The following is a 17,043-nucleotide window of genomic DNA, read 5'->3' as shown; positions in this document are numbered from 1 at the left end:
TTGCGTATGGCTGCTGATCACGTGATCACTATGATCGCTGTCGGATCGTAGTGATCACTTTGACAGCTGCGGAGGTCGGGGGGGAAAGAAGAGGATCCACTCACCACCGTGCCGTTCCAGCGACGATCAGAGCCCCCCTCTGCTCTGGCCGGCATCTCTTCTCCGTCTGACGTCAGCGCCGGGTCCTGGCTTGATGACGTCATCAAGCCGTGACCCGGACCTGAGTGTCATTTGGAGCGGAGATGCCGGCTGGAGAAGAGGTGGCTACTGCGGCTCATCGCTGGAGCCTGGAAGGTGAGTGTTGGGCTGGCTGCCAGCTACAGGGGGGACACCTGCTTCCATGGGGGACACCATGCTCAGCCAGCCACAGACGGGATCCGGCCACCTGACCCCCCCAAAATGCGCCCCCACTCCATGCAAATTGCCCTGGTCCTTAAGGGGGGTTAGGCGGCCGGTAAACAAGCTAGGTCTGTCTCCGCGCCTGCCGTGCGCAGGCACGCACCTGCCCGTCGCGGACCAGCCGCACACCCTGCCGCTTGCTCACATGCCCACCTGGCTCCCTGGCCCTGTCCTCCTGCCTGTGTGAGGCCGGGTCCGTGCTGCGCACATGTACAGTAGCAAAAAGCACGGACCCAGCTACACAGAGACAATTGTCCCTGCTATACGCAGGGACAGTTGCCTATTATTATATAGGATTCAGTGTTTCATTCGTAATTTTGTAATTTATCAGAATTACAAAAATTACGAAAAACGGAAGTCATAATTCCACATTGTACACGGCAATTCGGCCCGAAAATGATCGCAATTAACCACTTAAGTACCAGTGGTCTTTGCCCCCTTAAGGACCAGAGACCGCTGGTACAAGAACAACGGAATCTCGAGGTATCGCCGCGCATACCCGCCGCAACCGCCGTCACCTGCCGACTCTGCCGTCTCTATGAGGGCAGTCATGTGAGCCGGCCAGGAGCCGCTTTCATGAGCTATCAATGTTAGCCAATGGGAGCGGTTTACATTGACAGACACGGCCAGAAGCCAATGAAATCGGCTCCTGAGCGGCTCACATGGTTCTGCCGTCATAGAGACAGGCAGAGCCTGTGAGCTGCGGCGAGAGACGTCGGGTCTGAGCGGCGTGATCAGCGGACAGCGACGGAAACGGCGAATGCGTGCTGCGGACGATGATTGAAATCTACGTCGGGCCAGCCAGAAGCACACCAAAACATGACGTAGATTTCAATCACCTCGGTACTTAAAGGGGTTCTGTGGGGGGTTGCGGAGGAGAAAAACAGACACTTACCTTGGGCTTCTATCAGCCCCGTGCAGCGGTAATGTCCCACGCCGTCCTCCTCCCATCTGCCGTTCTCCGCCGCCGGCCCCGGTCTAAGTGGCATGGGATCCAACTGCGGCTGCGCTAGAGTGGCCGCGCACCCGCTCGCTTCCGCCTGCGTCATCGGAAGCTTACTGCGCAAGCGCAGTACAAGGCTCCGTTGTACTGCACCTGCGCAGTAAGCCTCAGATGACGCGAGCGGAGGCGCGGCAACGCGCATTATTCGTCTGTGTGACAGACGAATAATAGCCCGGTGCCGGCTGTGGGGAACGGCGGATGGGAGCAGGACGGCGTGGGACATTACCGCTGCAGGGGGCTGATACAAGCCCCAGGTAAGTGGCAGTTTTTCGCCTCAGAAACCCCCACAGAACCCCTTTAAGTAGTTAAGAAAGATTTGTGTATGGTTTTGATCATATGAAATTTAGTATAATTTAAAAATTTTTCTTTACGATTGTAGTCTTAATTACAAACATTATGCAAAATTTTGTGAAATTGTAAACACACATTAGGATGATTACGGATTTTAAAAAGAAGATTATAAATTATCTCCGAGGTCTAGGAGGTTACTCAGGAGAAAAAGTTAATTACACATAGGCCGTAAATAATATGTGAATGCATTTGATCAATAAAAAGCTAACAGATAGAACACAAAGCAGCACATGTTTGTATACGGCGGTGTGACATCAGTGTGACATCGCACACTCTTGTGCTATGAGCCATGGGAGGGGGGGGCCTTTTGGCCCATTCATGGTTTCACGCCTCAGGGAATCCCACAAGAGAGGAATCCTGGGCATGTCAGGCCCTCAGTGTCACACAGGAGCTGCTGCTATTGTCCCACAAGAATTCTTTTGCAGAAAGCCATGGGGAGTGCTCAATGCAGCAGCTTGGCCTACTGTTTGAGGTCACTATGGCGACAGGCCAGGGGGTGGGGCTGAGCAGCTGCTGCCTGTAGCTCGCATTGTCCTATAGAGTCTATCAGATATATATATATATATATATCTACTATATATACTATAGTTTTTGTAAAAGTGGCCACCACGAGAGGAAGGACTGCAGGAACTGGCCATGGAGCTGCCACCACCACAACCGGCCTGATGGGGGATTAGCAGGGAGGAGACGTCAGGAGGGCACCTCAAAGTACGACGCTGATGCCATTGTCTTCTCATCGCTTTGTGTGTCGTGTCTGCGGATGAACGAGCATCGTCCGAAGTTTGCTGGATTTACAGAGGGACGTTTCACCGCATGGCATAGTCGGTACGGAGGAAGCAAATTAACCAATCTGAGGCTACGATCACAGTGGGACGTTGCGGAGCTGCGTTATAAAGTCTTATAACACAGCTCACTGCACTGCAATAAGAAGTGTATGCGGTGTTCACAGTGTGACGTTAGAGTCGCACTGTAACGTGTAGCGTTATGGCAATGCATTGCTTGCAGTGCCTTACCTCTAAGCGCACACATTACCAGGTACAGGGAAGCAGACTTTTCATTGCCTGTATGCTTTACTGTTCCTACTGTATGCGACGGACGGTAACGCAGTGTTAATGTGTGTTACCACTTTTTTGTTGCGTTGTAATGCTGCGTTGTGACTTTAACATCGCATCACAACGCAACGTCCTACTGAGAATCTAGCCTAAGTTGGCGCTATTAGAAAAGTTTGTTGTGTTTTTGGACATTGGTTTCGGATATTTCACAAAATGTTCAGTAAGGGCTCGTTCATACTAGAGGCGTTTTTTGGATTTTTTAAGCGCAAGGGATTTGTACAAATCGCCCTAATAGCGCTTACACTGTGCTTTCCAATGAGATAGTTCTCAATGGGGCGTTACGTTTGCTTGCCGCTGACAGAACTGCTGCCTGTACCATTTTCAAGGCGATTTGCCCTGAATGGAAGGTATAGAGGAATTGCAAAACGCTTTGTATAGCGATTTCCCAGCCCTTTGATGAATAAATACATTGTATTTATTCATTTCCGAGTAAAGCTCTCGCCCACGCTGAGCTAATTTTTTTTTCAAATCGCTCTGCTCTGTTATAAGCGCTTTTGTAAGCTGATGTCAGGAAGTGATTTAAATAATTGCCCTGCGAAAGCGCTTACAAAAGCACTTATAACATGCAGAGTTATTTGAAAAAAAAAACCAATCGCTCAGCACGGGCGAGAGCGCAAGCGGAACGCAACTTGAACGAGGCCTAAAATCATCTATTTTCTGCTTTATGGTAATGCTTGGTGTATTGATACCATAGTAGATTGTCACAGCAGTGATGCCGCTGTCCCTGCGGTGGGGTGAGTGCCAGAAGGGGAGGGGGGGGGAGCAGGACCGCTGTTGGGAAAATCTATGTTGTGTCAGAAACCAACATCCACAAACGCAACGTAGATTTCCAATAGCGCAGTCCGGGAGTGGCTAAAGGTGGCCACTAACAATACGATTTGCTGAATGATCGATTTTCAATCGATTTTATTAATCTGATCAGATTGGTTAGAAGATTTTTGTCCATTAATGGTCCGGTCCCAAACAATCCTTTCCGATCGCTCATACGAATTATCGTTCGTAAACAATCCTTAGTGGCCAACTTAAAGCGGAATATAACCCTGCATTTCAACTTTGCTCTAAAACATTATTTACAGTATATTATATGCAACCAGCATTTTTTTTTTTTACTAGACCAGCATTGGAAGGGTTACACAGAGCTTTAAAGTTCCTGGACATAACTGCAAACCATCCCAACCTGACATAGATACATTTTGTTTACATAAATGTATCTAATGCTGCATCCACACTTGGGATAAAAGTCTTTGGAAAAGGCAAGATCACAGACCAATTTTATCCCATTACATGTAGTATGAGAGCCATACTCTACACAGTCTATTCTATGGAGCTGCACTCCCCATCAGATAAAATCTTTGCAAGATGCTGCACACAGAGATGCCCGTACACATTCAAAAGATCATTATCTGCAAAAGATCTCTTCCTGCAATAGATCCATTCCTGCAAAATGCATTCATTGTCTATGAGATCTGCAGATCCTCATACACACCTTGTTTAACAGACTTCATCTGCATATCTGGCAATCATCTGCAGATCTGAAAATCCATCCTGGTGGATCTGATCTGCAGATGATCTGCAGATGATTGCCTGTTAAACAAGGTGTGTATGATGATCTGCAGATCTCATAGACTATGAATGCATTTTGCAGGAATGGATCTATTGCAAGAAGAGATCTTTTGCAGATAATGATCTTTTGAATGTGTACGGGCATCTCTGTGTGCAGCATCTTGCAAAGATTTTATCTGATGGGGAGTTCAGCTCCATAGAATAGACTGTGTAGAGTATGGCTCTCATACTGCATGTAATAGGGTAAAATTGGTCTGTGATCTTGCCTTTTCCAAAGACTTTTTTATATTCTGCTTTAAGTCTAGTAACTGAAGGAGTGGATGAGAAGAAAAAACATTGATTGCTGTACGCTGAGCGATGGGTTGTGCGAGAGCGTGATTGAAAAGACCGACATCCACGGTATGATTCCATTCTTCTCTTTCTCTTGATAAGATGTTGAATTTGACAAAAAAGAAAAAAAAAATATTGATATTGAACAAACATTTCAGGCAGGGGTCATGCTTGTTCAAATCGTAGGTGATTTCACACAATGCCGAATCGTAGTGCAAAACGCAAATAGCCTATTCTTATAAGCCCACCCTGAATTTCTGTGTTTAAAAAAGTTACAACAGGCACCGCATTATCACATTGCACATGGGATTTCACACAACTAATCATGAACTACTGTGAAGAAAACTTGGCCCACATACAATTCACTTTTTCACCTAGGTGATATTATCAAACGTTTCAATAAAATGCATTTTAAACCACCAGCAAGCAAGAAAATGCTCAAAATAATTTTTATAGTACTTTTTCACCTACTTTTCAGTACTTTTTCCATTGCAAAGTGCTGAAAAGTGATTACATAGTTACATACTTATTTGGGTTGAAAAAAGACATACGTCCATCGAGTTTCATCGAAGATGAAAAATTATCTCCTAGGAGAAAACCCAGGAGAAAAAGTAAATTGCATATGGGCCTCAGGCCCCATTCACACTAGAGTGTTTTCGTGTTGCCGGCGATTTCGGCAAAACGCTCAAGTGCTAACGCTTTTTTTAAGGGGACTCCGAGCAGTGCAGAAACTATGGAAAGATGCATATCATTTTAAAGCTCTCTTTCTCCTCTTTCCAATGATATATAAACCGCCACCCTACACCTTTTAGTTTTCGCTATTTTCGCAATCGAAATTGCCGCGGCTGCAATTTCGATCGCGAAAATAGAGAAAACTAAAAGGCGTAAGGACGCGGTTTAGGTGTCGTCAGAAAGAGGAGAAAGAGAGCTTTAAAATGATATCCATCTTTCCATAGTTACTTGTATTACACAGGGCGACTTTTTCTCAAAGTCTGGTGTAATTGCCTTCTTAAAAGGAAAAGGAAAGGGATACTTTGCATATTTAGTAGGTGTGCATTGTGGGTAACCACAAATGTTCATTTATAACTGAATTATTTCAATTTCCTTCTGTTTTAAGAAGGCAATTACACCAAGCTTTGCTTTTTTAGTAGGAGGGCTTTTTGGTTCCTTTTATCCCTCTGTACATTCCTAGTAGTTTGGGTTACCCTGAGCTGCTTGTTTACTCTGTTGTTTCTCAAAGTCAGCAGCTCCATTCAGCAGAAAAAGTCGCCCTGTGTAATACAATGTAACTATGGAAATTACATTTTAAAGCTCTCTTTCTCCTCTTTCTGCCGACACCTAAATCGTCGCCCTACGCCTTTTAGTTTTCTCAATTTTCGCGATCCCAATCGCAGCCGCTGTAATTTCGATTGCGAAAATAGTGAAAACTAAAAGGCGTAGGGTGGCGGTTTATATATCATTGGAAAGAGGAGAAAGAGAGCTTTAAAATGATATACATCTTTCCATAGTTTCTGCACTGCTCGGAGTCCCTTTAAAGCACTAGTACTATAATACCCTATGGGCCCATTCTTAGTTAGGCGATTTGCGTTAATAGCCGGCGATTAACGCAAATCGCCAAATGCAAATGTGTAGCCTGCACCATTTTCAGGCGATTTCCCGGCAATCACGCTTCAGTGCTATAGAAGCGCTAAACGCGATCGCAGAAATATCGCTGCTGTGTCCAGTGATTTTTTTCCGCGCTAAATCGTGGAAAAATCACTCCCGCAAGCGTTTTGCGCTTTTAAGTGTGAATGGGGCCTTAGAGTCTGAAAAATCCTGTACAGAAAAATGTAAGTTCTGAACACACAAGTGGGAACTCTGAACTCTGACACTGTGGTATATAAATACATAATAATATGGGCAGGGCCGGATTTGTATTCTTTACCGCCCTAGGCCACCGTCACCAGCCGCCCCCCTTCAGTATAGGTAGCGAGATAACCCCTCCCCCTTCCCTCTAATATAGGTAGCCTGATGACCCCCCAAGTATAGGTAGCCAGATGACTACTCCCCCCTTTCCTTCCTGTATAGATAGCTAGATAACCCCTCCCCCTTCCCTCTAGTGTATGTAGCCAGATGACTCCTCCCCCTTTCCCTCCAGTATAGGTACCCAGATGACTCCCTTAATCCCTCCTCCCCCCACCTTTCAGTATAGGTAGCAGCCGTAAGTGTCACTCATTTCTCCGCTCGTCTTCAAGTGCAGAAGCTTCCTCTTCCTTTCTGTCTCCAATGCTTCCCAAGTCCATAGCCGCTGGCCACAATGCAAACGTGCAAAGAGAGCAAGATGGCTGCTGCACAGGTGGCTAGTAACAGAGTACCACAGTCAGGCACTCGCCTGATCTTCCTACATTGCAGCATTTGCAAGCTTTCAAATGCTGCACCAGTTTAGCCTGCTGCTCTGGTGCCCTTCCTCTTGTGGTGCACTAGGCCATGGCCTAGGCGGCCTTGGCCTAAATCCGGCCCTGAATATGGGAGGACATTAGATTAAAGATCTCTGCAGACGATGACTGCAGTCATGATAATATGAGACTCTTGTTACTTGGGAGGAAAGCTATAGCAAATCTGGACAAGATCACAGTGCAGATGTGGTGCTAGCCTCTAGTTTAGTACTGTGTTCTGTCACCAGGGCAGCCATCAGGGGGGGGGGGGGGGGCAACTGACACTGCAGTGAGGGGCCCAGGGTTTCTGGGGGCCCTGCCCCCCCCCCCCCCAAAGCACTGGAAGGGCCGCCTGTGCTGGCGGCGGGCCTGTGGCTCACTGGAATGTGGGGAGCAGATGAGTGAGCCCGCTACTATACTATACTGGGAAACCTATACCTGGCTACCTGTACTGGGGGCACCTATGCCTGGATACCTATACTGGGGGCACCAGAAAGAAAAGAGGGGACAAAAGAGAACGGATAAAGCATAAGAACGAACCTTCAAGTCCCTATCTCATTTGTTAACCGGGGACTGCCTTTAATTTGCTAGTATTTGGCTCCACCCACAACATGCCGTGGCCACGCCCACTTTTTTGCCGCATCATACTGTGCATGCCGCTTTCTGCAGTGTTTGAGCCATGAACATTTTTCGCCGCAGCAAACTTCGCCCACGGACACGGGGTAGCTAGTGGGCGGGCACAGCAACCAGTGGGTGGGCCTAAGGGGGGGGGGGCAGGCTTTATGATGTGTGAGGGGCCCCAAAATGTTCCATGGCGCCCTGTCTGTCACTATGCAGGGGGAAGGAGAGCTGAAGGTGCAGCGTACGATGGAGGGGGACAAAGAGTGTGTAAGCGCAATGCCCTCAGCTAGCTCACGCCCATTTTTATCCACCAGGCGTATCGCTTGCTGAGGCACTGATGACTGATGTACACACTAGATTCTCTGAAAAGGCAGTCCAGCTTCCTATGGTGAAAGTGGTCTACCGTGTGTACAAAGCTTTAGCGTGGCAATGCTGCACCCTAAAAAAGAAGGTGTATTTAGGAACTGCAATGTTACTTTCATAAATATATCTTATTTTAAACTGACACTGAAGCAAAAAAACAAAACAAAAATGTATGATATAATGAACTGTATGTGTAGTACGGATAATTGATAGAACATTAGTAGCGAAGAAAAGAGACTCATATTTTCAGTTATATAGCTTTTTTTATAACATTGTATCATCCCCTACTATTTGCAGTTTACAAACTGCACTCTGTATTTTAAACCATTAAACACAGCAGAGCTAATGACCCTTTGAACTTTCCTGCAGTAAACTCCTAAAGGGAACCTGAAGCAAGTAAAATTATTTAAAATAAACACATGATGTAGCTGCAAAGGAATATTACATACTAACCTCACCGTCAGTTCCTCTCAGAACTCACCATTTTCTTCTTACAGTGATCTCTTCCAGTTCTGACAATATTTTGTCAGAACTGAAATATACCAGTTGCTGACAGTTATATATCAGCTAATGTCAGTTACAACTGAATGTGCAAGGTAATGTCCATGTTTCCCTATGGCTCAAATGGGCGATGTTACAGTTTAACAGTGAGCTGACCAGGAAGCTGTTATGGGGTAATGGCCATTGGCCAATGGCATTTGAAAATGGAGGACAGAGAATTCCATTCATCACAGTGGACAAATGGGACGCAGGAGAGGAGAAAGAAATTGAGGAGTAGACTACACGGGAGGTAAGTATAACCTGTGTATGTTTATTTCAATTTTTTATTTTCAGTTCAGGTTCTCTTTAACCCTCCTGGCGGTTTGCTAAAAAATCGCCAGGGGGCAGCAAATCTTTTTTTTTTAATTTTTTTTTTTTTTTCATGTAGCGAGACAAAGTCTCGCTACATGATAGCCGCTGCTCAGCGGCATCCCCCCAGCCCCTCCGATCGCCGCCGGCGATCAGGAGATCCCGTTCAAAGAACGGGATCTCCTGGAGGGCTTCCCCCGTCGCCATGGCGACGGGGCGGGATGACGTCACCGACGTCGTGACGTCATAGGGGATTCCGATCCACCCCATAGAGCTGCCTGGCACTGATTGGCCAGGCAGCGCACGGGGTCTGGGGGGGGGGGCGGCTGCGGCGCGACGGATAGCGGCGGATCGGCGGGTAGCGGCGGCGATCGGGCACTGCACGCAGCTAGAAAAGTGCTAGCTGCGTACAGCAAAAAAAAAAATTATGCAAATCGGCCCAGCGGGGCCTGAGCGGTGCCTTCTGGCGGCATAGCCCGAGCTCAGCTCGGGCTTACCGCCAGGAAGGTTAAATGAACAAGAAACAATGAGAGACCGGTTGAAATAAGTGCTGTAGAAAACACTACTGTAGCCGACCCAAGTTGAGTCGGAGAGCTCAGGGAAGCTCTTCTGCATAGATAACAACTGACGTTTCTTAACTCTTCCTGTACTGGAAACAATATGAGACTCGTATCTGTGCTACTAATATTGTATTTCTTAGCTGTATTACACATACAAATCATTATATCATAAATTTATTTTCAATTCAGATTCCCTTTAGGAACTCTGTGAAATGTTTATTTTTATTGATGACTCTAAGAAAAGGTTCCCATTTTTGTATTGACAAACTCTATTGTATCTGTTTTTATATTTTTGCAAGGTTAACCTTTCCTGTTTACCAGTGGAGGACGAGGCAATGTTCCCCTCCATCAGTTTCACTGATCGGCAATGAAAATGTCTGGCCAAGATGTCCCCAGTCGATTATGTCATGAGGCCAACCAACATCTTCTCCAAGGCGAATTCCCATTGGCCTCCGCCTTTTACATGGCGGCGTTCAGCTGCAACGCCCCCATTGCTCTGCAGAGAGTCAAGTCGCTGGACGACAACCAACACCATGAAATCATAAGAGCTCTGGAAAATTGGTGTTTGGGGGAAAGCGAAATACCAAAAATAAAATGTGACGGCATGGCCATTGTGACGCTAAATCCTGGAATAGCTGCCGTGTTCCTTTCTACAGTCTGCCCACAAAATTTTGCAGCCTCCTTGTTTAAAATGGGCACGTTCCTTAAAAGTGGGCGATATGAGGACGTGGTGACCAGGTGTGATGCTTTATTGACTACTCATCCCGAACATTCCCTGGAACTCTTGCTGACCAGAGGCTTGGCATGGATTCTGTCTCAAGCCCATGTAAAAAACGGGGTGGCCGATTATGCCGATGCATTCACAAAGTACAAGGAGGAAGCTAAGCAGCACATATGTATGAAACAACGAGAGCACTTGCCTCAAATCATCAATGCCTTTCATGAGTACATTTTGTCCTATGAGAACAACAACACGGAAGGAAACGGGAAGGTCTTACTTCATGATTGTTATAGTTTCCTGGCTGCACTGGCTCCCGATGACCTGCAGATATGCAAGACTCAGGCAGCTTACCTATTTGAGGAATGTAAATTTGAAGAATGCATAGCTGTGTATTCTAGAGCCATTGAGGCCTTGTCTTTAGAGACCAAAATCAAAGAGGAGAAAATTTCCTGTCTTCTAGTAGACAGGGCTGCGGCCTACTACTCCTTGGGTTGCCGGACAAAAGAGATGGTGCAAGATTTGGCTGAGGCCTTCAGGGTCAGTCCATTCCATGCCAGGAAGAGGTTTACAGAGATCTTCTCCAGCGCTGATGTCGCAAGGGTCATGGAGCGTTCCAAGGCTTGTATTGAGATGGAATTTGGGGACTTTAGAGAAGCCGTTCGTGCTCGACCAGAACTCAGATCTGACACTGGTACTGACCTTCTCTTACCGATTATGGAAGCTTTGGAATTTTTCATCCAGTGCTCGCCAGAAAGCAGACGTGAAATGAATGTCCGTTTGGCAGACTGCAAGCTTTTATCAGGTGATTTCCGCACCTGCTTGGAAATCTGCAACCAGCTGATAAACTCTGAGAAGAAGACCTACCAAAACACTTTGTATGTTCTCCGCGGTTTTTGTCACTTCCACCTCAATGAACACCAGCAGGCCCTGAAGGATTTCCAAAAGATTATAGAGGACGAGTCACCACATCCATCCAGTTGTGTCAAAGCCCTTTGTGGGAGAGGACTGGTCAGAATGATAAGTGGTAGCTCTTATCTGACTGGCCTGGACTACATTACAGCCTGCAAGCTTAAACTGGATGAGACCTTCATTACGGCTAAAACCTACGTGCCTTGGAACCAAAGAGGTCTTCTGTACAAAGTGTTACAGGAAGAAAGCGAGAAGATGCTACAAAAGAAGTCTTCCAGTGAGACTGATAACAGCAGGAAAAAGACAGGCGAACAGGATGGAGCGACACACAAAGGAAGGTAATAAACATGTAAAAAAAATTAACTGCTCTTTAACATCATGGATGAGCAAAAATCGATTTTCGATCTATACGGTTGGACTGAGCTGTGTAACTCACCTAAGCCGCGACTTCACTTCCATTGCGCTACACTCTGCTCTCTAACTTCTGACACTTCTGCCTTCACAGCGGAAGTTCCAATTTAGAAGAAGGCAGAAGTGTTGGAAGATGAAGAGTGGCGTAGTGTGCATCACAAGGGAGGCGGCGGCTTAGGTGACTTAACCCCTGCTTACACAGCCCACACCCTTTTTCGGGAACTTGATCTTGCTCATATCTGTGTAACATAACATTACTGGCATGTAATTACGCCTCTCTAAGATCTTGTATAGCATAGATGCAGAATTCCATCCACCCCTAGACAAAGCAGGTGGTATCGACTCTTGGCGCTCAATGCCGTGTGATGAAGCCGGGCCCCGCTGCAGCACTAATGCTATAGTGCGCGGGGTGCGTAAGGGTAATTCGGGGTTGCAGCAATCGCCGAACCCCGAATTAACTCTCCCTCCGAGTTACATTTTAAAATGAAATTTAAAATCACACCAGAAACAAGCATGCAGCTAATCTTGTCAGATATGACAAGAAGGTCAGAAACACCTGATCTGCTGCATGCTTGTTCAGGGGCTGTGGCTAAAAGTATTAGAGGCAGAAGATCAGCAGGACAGCCAGGCAACTGATATTGCTCAAAATGAAATAAATATGGCAGCCTCCATATTAATCTACCAGAGGCGGGACAAGGTCCTCCAGCACCCAAGGCTGAGACACCAAAGTGCGCCTCTCCATCCCTCCCACCCCAGCGTTCACACACTGATTGCTATTAGACTAAGAGGCGCCCCAGGGCCCCCAACACCTTAACCTCTAGTTATCTGGCTTAAAGTCACTGCCATGATAGCTGAATGAGTTGTATGCCCCCTCCTACACTGCGCCCTGAGGCTGGAGACTCTCTTGCCTCTGCCTCGGCCATGCCTCTCTCACTTCAGTTGTCCTTTAAGAAAGCCTGATGTCCATGCTTGTCTGTCCATGCTTGTCTGTTAGTGGTCTACTCTGGTAGGTGGTCCAGTTCTGCACCTAGTCTAATCTGGTCCTGAAAGTATCTCAGTTCTTGGCTGATAGTGGAAATTTAACGTAAGAACGCAATTATGTATCCTCAACCACACAACATTTCGCTGGGTCGGGACTGTCTGCCTAGTTTCAAAATTTGGCTATAACACAAACCTAGACCCCTTGTAAATTTGCAGTGGTTGGATGGTGTAATGGTTAGGGGCTCTGCCTCTGACACAGAAGACCTGGGTTCAAATCTTGGCTCTGCCTGTTCAGTAAGCCAGCACCTATTTCAGTAAGGAGTTTTTTGGGCAAGTCTCCTTAACACTGCTACTGTGTACTGAGTGCTTTGAGTCTGACAGGAGAAAGGTGCTATACAAATACTAAACAACAAGTGTCAGCGCCAAGGCAGAAGGCGACCGCAGCTGAGAAGGACAATGTCCAAAAGTCCACACAAGCAATGAATATATAAAGTCAGTGCAGGTCTAAAGCAATACAGCTTTTGTCATTTTCTGGTATACAGAATCTTCGAACAAAAAGGTAAAGAAGCAAGGCTTACTAGATTCCAACAACCCACATTATAAGGTTGTAAACGAGTTTTAATAGATGGTCCGCAGAACTTTCAAATGGTGTCGTTTCACCAGCGATGTTGCACACCACAAATTCCTCCGGAATATATTAGATATCCTGAGATCGCAGAGACTCACCAAAGAGGAGTCCAGTAGGATAGTGACATGAAAGAGATGTACGGCACATCTAAGTGTAAACCGCAGGGCCATGCCGAGGCAGAGGCAAGAGAGGCTCCAGCCTCAGGGCGCAGTGTAGGAGGGGGCGCACAACTCTCACCTATCATTCCCTTATTGTGTTTAAAGCAGAGAGAAATATGAAAAGGGGATACATGGCAGTGACTACAAGCCAGAAAACTAGAGATTAAGGTGTTAGGGGTGTTGTAGGCCCTGGGGCGCCTCTTAGCCTCATAACAATCAGTGAGCGACAGGTGGGTGGCAGGGATGGAGGGGCACACTTTGGTGTCTCAGCCTTGGGTGCTGGAGGACCTTGTCCCAGCTCTGGTAAACCGTCTTTATTACATAACAAGTAAAACAATTTAAAAACAAGGATAAAAGAAACTCACATATGGTGCCCGTGCACTGGGAACAGGGCCGGCCCGCCCATGAGGCGGGGTGAAACTTTTGCCTCAGGCGGCACTTCTGGAGGGGCGGCAGCCGCCCGTCTGTGTGTGTGGGGGGCCGCCCGAGCTGGAGGGGATAGCGGGCAGGAAGGGGGTATTGGGCCTAGCGGCGGGGAGGGGGGTCGGACCCCCCCCCTCCCTCGCCTGGGTCCCCCGTCCTCCGCTCCCCTCCAGCTTTATAAGTTAGGTCGCTGGCTGCAGCTATATTGTAAGAGGCAACAGGCGGGGAGGACTCACCTCTTCCTCGTTCCAGCCCGAGCCTGCGCTCCACTGACGTCACTTCCTGCTACGCCGCAGGAAGTGATGTCAGTGGAGCGCAGGCTCGGGCTGGAACGAGGAAGAGGTGAGTGATCCCCGCCCGTTGCCTCTTACAATATAGCTGCAGCCAGCGACCTCACTTCTAAAGCTGGAGGGGAGCGGAGGACGGGGGACCCAGGCGAGGGAGGGGGGGGGTCCGACCCCCCTCCCCGCCGCTAGGCCCAATACCCCCTTCCTGCCCGCTATCCCCTCCAGCTCGGGCGGCCCCCCACACACACACGGCTTGGGGGGGGGAGGGGCGGCGATTTTTTTGAATTTTGCCTCAGGCGGCAAAAAGTCTAGGGCCGGGCCTGACTGGGAACCCCGAAAAAGTAGCGCGCATAAAATGGTCAATAGAAGACCTCAAATAAAATGGTGCCGCCTGTCGCCTTGGTAGGGCACCATTTTATTTGAGGTCTTCTATTGACCATTTTATGCGCGCTACTTTTTCGGGGTTCCCAGTGCACGGGCCCCGTATGTGAGTTTCTTTTATCCTTGTTTTTAAATTGTTTTACTTGTTATGTAATAAAGACGGTTTACACTTAGATGTGCCGTACATCTCTTTCATGTCACTATCCTACTGGACTCCCCTTTGGTGAGTCTCTGCGATCTCAGGATATCTAATATATTCCGGAGGAATCTGTAGTGTGCAACATCGCTGGTGAAACGACACCATTTGAAAGTTCTGAGGACCATCTATCAAACTCGTTTACAACCTTATAATGTGGGTTGTTGGAATCTGGTAAGCCTTGCTTCTTTACCCTTTTTGTTCGAAGATCCTGTATACCAGAAAATGACGAAATCTGTATTGCTATAGACCTGCGCTGACTTTATATATTCATTGCTATACAAATACTGCAATTATTATTATATATACATTTTCACCCAAAATTACTGTACTTTCTCTCAGCGCAGGTCTGTGGAGCATTGGAGATGGATGGTATATGAGCTTCACAATTTGTATGTGAGCACACAGGGCTATCTCCAGCCATTCTGACACCCAAGATAAGATCAAGCCCTCCCTCCCCTTTCCCTCCCTTCCCTCTTCCCCTCCCTTCCCTCCCCTCCCCCTCCCCTCCCTTCCTTCTTCCAGCAAAAAATTATGTATGATGCCCCTAGCTGGATACAGACTTCAATTTATTGTTGCTTAAAAAAGACAACACGTGCTGTACAGTTAAACCATATGGTTCCCGGGCAGGCATTGTGTCCTGTGCATTGTGTTTTTGTGACGGTCAAGTTGATGCAAATAACTTCGAGTTGATGCAAATGTATGCTAATTTTTATGCAACTTTATGCAGCTTGAAAATGAACCAATTGAATTTTACCTCAGCAGAATACCTGTGCATAAAATTTGCATAAACTTGAATCAACTCGAAGTTATTTGCATCTACTTCGCTTTGAGTCCCCAGGGAGAAAAGCACTATATAAATATTATTGTTATTGTTACTTGACCATCACTATTGTGTTCAACCCATCGCCCTGTTCTTCCCAGAGTCCATGATACCACCCACAGGAAATTGCAACAAGTTATCTCAAACTTTGCAGAGTGTCACCTGCTGGTTGACAGTGGAAGTTCACTATAGAACAGGCACACAATGCCACCAGTAGGTGAAACAGGAAATTGCATGATTACCAGCAGCAGGCTGCAGCAACTTCACAGTAAAAGGGTGAAATAAATGCACATGCCCAGACCTAAAGGTAGCATCCAAGGCACGTGGCTAGGCGGCCTATGACTAGAAACAGTCCTGTGTACATATATGACTGTTATAAAGATTAGATTGCAATAGATTGAAATAATTTTGTAGAGATGATGCATGCACTACGCAATACATACATAGACATAGCAAAACTATGGTAGTGATTAGATTGTGAGCCCCGCCGAGGAACAGTAAGGGCCCGTTTCCACTAGAGCGTATCTGCATGCGTTTTCTGCATGCAGATTCGCATAACCAATACAAGTGGATGGGGCTGTTTCCACTTGTCAGGAATTCTGTGTGGTCTGCTGTGCAGAAAAAAATCTGCACGGCAGAGCCGTCAGAATTCGCATGACGCACACCCGCACGCGAATGTAATGCAATTGGAAAACCGCAATCATGTTAGTTTTGCGGTTTTCCCGGCATTTCCGCGTGCGTTTCCACGTGAAAACCCATGTCAATGCCGGCAAGGTTAATATCACATAGCGCAAACCTCGAGCGATTCCGCGTGATAATCCTCATGGAAACGCGAACGAATCCGCACCCGCATGCGGATTCGTTGACGCGTTTTCCGCAACGGGATTGCAACGCACAAGTGGAAACGGCCCTTAATGGACAAGACAAGGGGCTTGATTCACAAAAGAGTGCTAACGCCTGTGAAAAGCAGGTTTTCATGTGCTATCATGCACGCAAAGCATTGCACGTGCAAAGTATTGACATCGCGCGCAAACAGCGACTTTTCACGCGAAGTCATTTTGGGCGTCCTAAGCATACACTCTAATAGGTTAGCAGACGAAGTCCACCTGTTGCCCGCGATGCATAACGCCGTGCGCGTGATAAATAGTTATCACGCAAACGCAAAATTTGCACGGGCAAAAACGGGTGCAAAGTGGCTTGCTCATGTTTGCACGTGCAAACCTTTTAGGCGTGTTAACTGAGTTTGCACTCTTTTGTGAATAGAGCCCAATGTACTCTGTACAGTGCTGCGGAAGATGTTGGCACTATATAAATACTAAAGAATAATAATGAAAAAAAAAATAGAATTTTCAAGGGTCATGGCCATGGCTGAAAGGTCAAAAAGAATGCAAAAAATCACAATATTACATAAGTCTTTTGTTCTCTGTTATCCAAATAGTCTGGGCAATTCTGCACACAGAGCTAAACGCAGCAGAAGTAAAGCCTGGTTCACTCTATCATTTATGAATGGCCAATCACTGACCAATTTTATCACTCCCATGTAGTATGACAGTTTACTTA

General features: G+C 46.9%; 1 protein-coding gene across 3 annotated transcripts in view; it reads left to right on the top strand.

Moving 5' to 3' along the window:
• Nucleotides 1-2,487: 2,487 nt before the first annotated feature.
• Nucleotides 2,488-17,043, top strand: part of TTC34 (tetratricopeptide repeat domain 34) — an 83,576-nt gene continuing 69,020 nt past the window's right edge. The window contains exons 1-3 of one of the 3 annotated variants that reach the window (XM_068238848.1): nt 2,488-2,578; nt 4,729-4,827; nt 9,865-11,533. In XM_068238848.1, coding sequence (XP_068094949.1) covers nt 9,933-11,533 — 1,601 coding nt within the window. In that variant the 5' untranslated portion in view covers nt 2,488-2,578; nt 4,729-4,827; nt 9,865-9,932. The remainder of the gene's footprint in view (nt 2,579-4,728; nt 4,828-9,864; nt 11,534-17,043) is intronic. The other 2 variants (XM_068238850.1, XM_068238849.1) reach the window with 2 other exon arrangements.

The sequence above is a fragment of the Hyperolius riggenbachi genome, chromosome 6 (assembly GCF_040937935.1).
Source record: "Hyperolius riggenbachi isolate aHypRig1 chromosome 6, aHypRig1.pri, whole genome shotgun sequence".
Taxonomy (NCBI): domain Eukaryota; kingdom Metazoa; phylum Chordata; class Amphibia; order Anura; family Hyperoliidae; genus Hyperolius; species Hyperolius riggenbachi.
The sequence above is the reverse complement of the archived record's forward strand: the minus strand, read 5'-3'. Positions and strand labels throughout refer to the sequence as shown.